Source organism: Antrostomus carolinensis, unplaced genomic scaffold, assembly GCF_000700745.2.
Source record: "Antrostomus carolinensis isolate BGI_N321 unplaced genomic scaffold, ASM70074v2 scaffold23657, whole genome shotgun sequence".
Classification (NCBI taxonomy): domain Eukaryota; kingdom Metazoa; phylum Chordata; class Aves; order Caprimulgiformes; family Caprimulgidae; genus Antrostomus; species Antrostomus carolinensis.
Window position 1 is genome coordinate 2052 of NW_010329839.1, and position 1857 is coordinate 3908.

The 1857-nt window shown below is 55.6% G+C and overlaps 1 protein-coding gene across 1 annotated transcript in view; it reads left to right on the plus strand.

The window, feature by feature from the left end:
- The window catches only part of IGSF9B (immunoglobulin superfamily member 9B), a gene marked incomplete at both ends in the record, with an annotated part of 22082 nt that overhangs the window by 1261 nt on the left and 18964 nt on the right, over positions 1 to 1857 (plus strand). Inside the window, 2 exons of the mRNA XM_029086142.1 lie at positions 71 to 232; positions 1626 to 1777. Of these exons, the coding sequence (XP_028941975.1) occupies positions 71 to 232; positions 1626 to 1777 (314 nt within the window). The remainder of the gene's footprint in view (positions 1 to 70; positions 233 to 1625; positions 1778 to 1857) is intronic.

The following is a 1857-nucleotide window of genomic DNA, read 5'->3' on the forward strand; positions in this document are numbered from 1 at the left end:
CTGTTCTGATGATGGGGGCTATGGCGTGGGGTTGGGGGCCACCAAGCTGATGGCCACGCTGTCCCCGCAGGCCGGGCCAGCCTGCACGACAAAGCCTCGCTGCGCATTGAGCAGGTCCGCTCCGAGGACCAGGGCTGGTACGAGTGCAAAGTGCTCATGCTGGACCAGCAGTACGACACCTTCCACAACGGCAGCTGGGTCCACCTCACGGTCAACGGGGAGCTGGGGGGCTGTGGCATCGCCGGGGGGTCGCTGGGATGGGTTTCCCTTTGATTTCTGATGGACACTAGACCTCGATGGTATCTGCACCTTGCAGACAAGCAAGCCTGAAGCCATCCAGCCTGACTGCCCCAGCCAGGGTGTGACATAAAAAGGGACAAACTTTTATTAGGGATTCCACAGTTTAATTATGCAGAGCTTGTTGAAAGGAGAGACGTCAAGAAATGGGGCTGGGAATGAATCTCCTCTTAACAAATAGATCAGAAAAATCAAATCTTTGTTTTCTTGAAATTCAGATTTACTCAAATTACTTTTTTTCATTTTATTAAGGCTGCATATTAAACTAATTAGCAAATTGGCAGTCTCCACATCGGGAGAGGTCTTTATTTTTAGCCCAGCAGCAGGGCTGTGCCTCTCCTGCTGCAGTGAGGTGGATGGAGGGGAGATGTGGGCACCGACAGCTCCTTGCTGGTCTTGCCTGACCTTGAGCAATTAATTTAACCCTTTGGGGGGATGGCTGGGCTGTGGCACCGGAGCAGAGCCACCTAATTGAGCCCAATTAGTGAGTGGGAGCTTTGCCTGCTGCCCTCCCTTGCCACTGCCTCCTTTCCCCCTGCCTGCTAGCGAGCTCGGAGGGCTTGGGAAGGAGGGTGAGAGGAGGAGGATGGTGCCTGCTTCACCTCCACCACATGCACAGATCCTGCAAACCCCTGGCACAAGTTACTGGAAGTGGCCGTCGGTGCCACAGGTGCCCTGTCCCTCCCCAGGCTCGACCTCCTTTCCAAAATGGGGCAATTTGGGGGTTTTATGCAGCATGGGGCAGGCAGGAGCTTAATAACAAGATAATAACTGTAATCTTCCTGGCCCAAGGAATTGCTTCCAAGGGGAAGGCTGTGTCTTTCCCCCAACGCATTACACTTAATTTTCTTAAGGGAAAATAAAAATCATTTGGGGAGAAACAAAATATAATTCTTTTTTTTTTTTATCCTGAGCAGATTAAATTGCCAACCTGTCTTCCTTGAAAGTGGGCTTTAACAACTGCTGGTAATTAGGGGCGGGCTGTAATCCTGCCAGCCTCTTTAGTCAGGAAGGAGCCTTTCGATCTGCACTGCGGTGTTTTCCCATGTTTTGACAATAGCACATTAATGCGCAGCAGAGGGGGGATGTGGGGACGTGCCCTGGAGCTGGTGGGGAGGAGAGGGGACAGGGCTGGGGTGTGGTGTGACGTGGAGGGGATGTCCTCAGTGGGTGTCCCCAGGGATAGCCCCTGTAACAGCCGCTGTTGTCCCCATCCCTGGGCAGCCCCACTTGCAGGCAGCAGCCTCCCCTCTGTCCCCGTGTACGCCCCGGACACGCAGCGACCATGGGTGAAACGGGGGTCACAGTGGTCTCCCCCTGCCCCACAGCTCCCCCCACCTTCACGGAGACCCCGCCGCAGTACGTAGAGGCGAAGGAGGGCAGCAGGGTCACCTTGGCCTGCATGGCGTTCGGGAACCCCAAGCCCATCGTCACCTGGCTGAAAGAGGGAGACCTTCTGGGTGCCAATGGCAAGTACCAGGTAGGTGGTGGCAGGGGCTGCTGCGGGGACTCCCGGGTGTCCTGCCGGGGCGGACGATATCGATGGGACCGTGGTGGTGG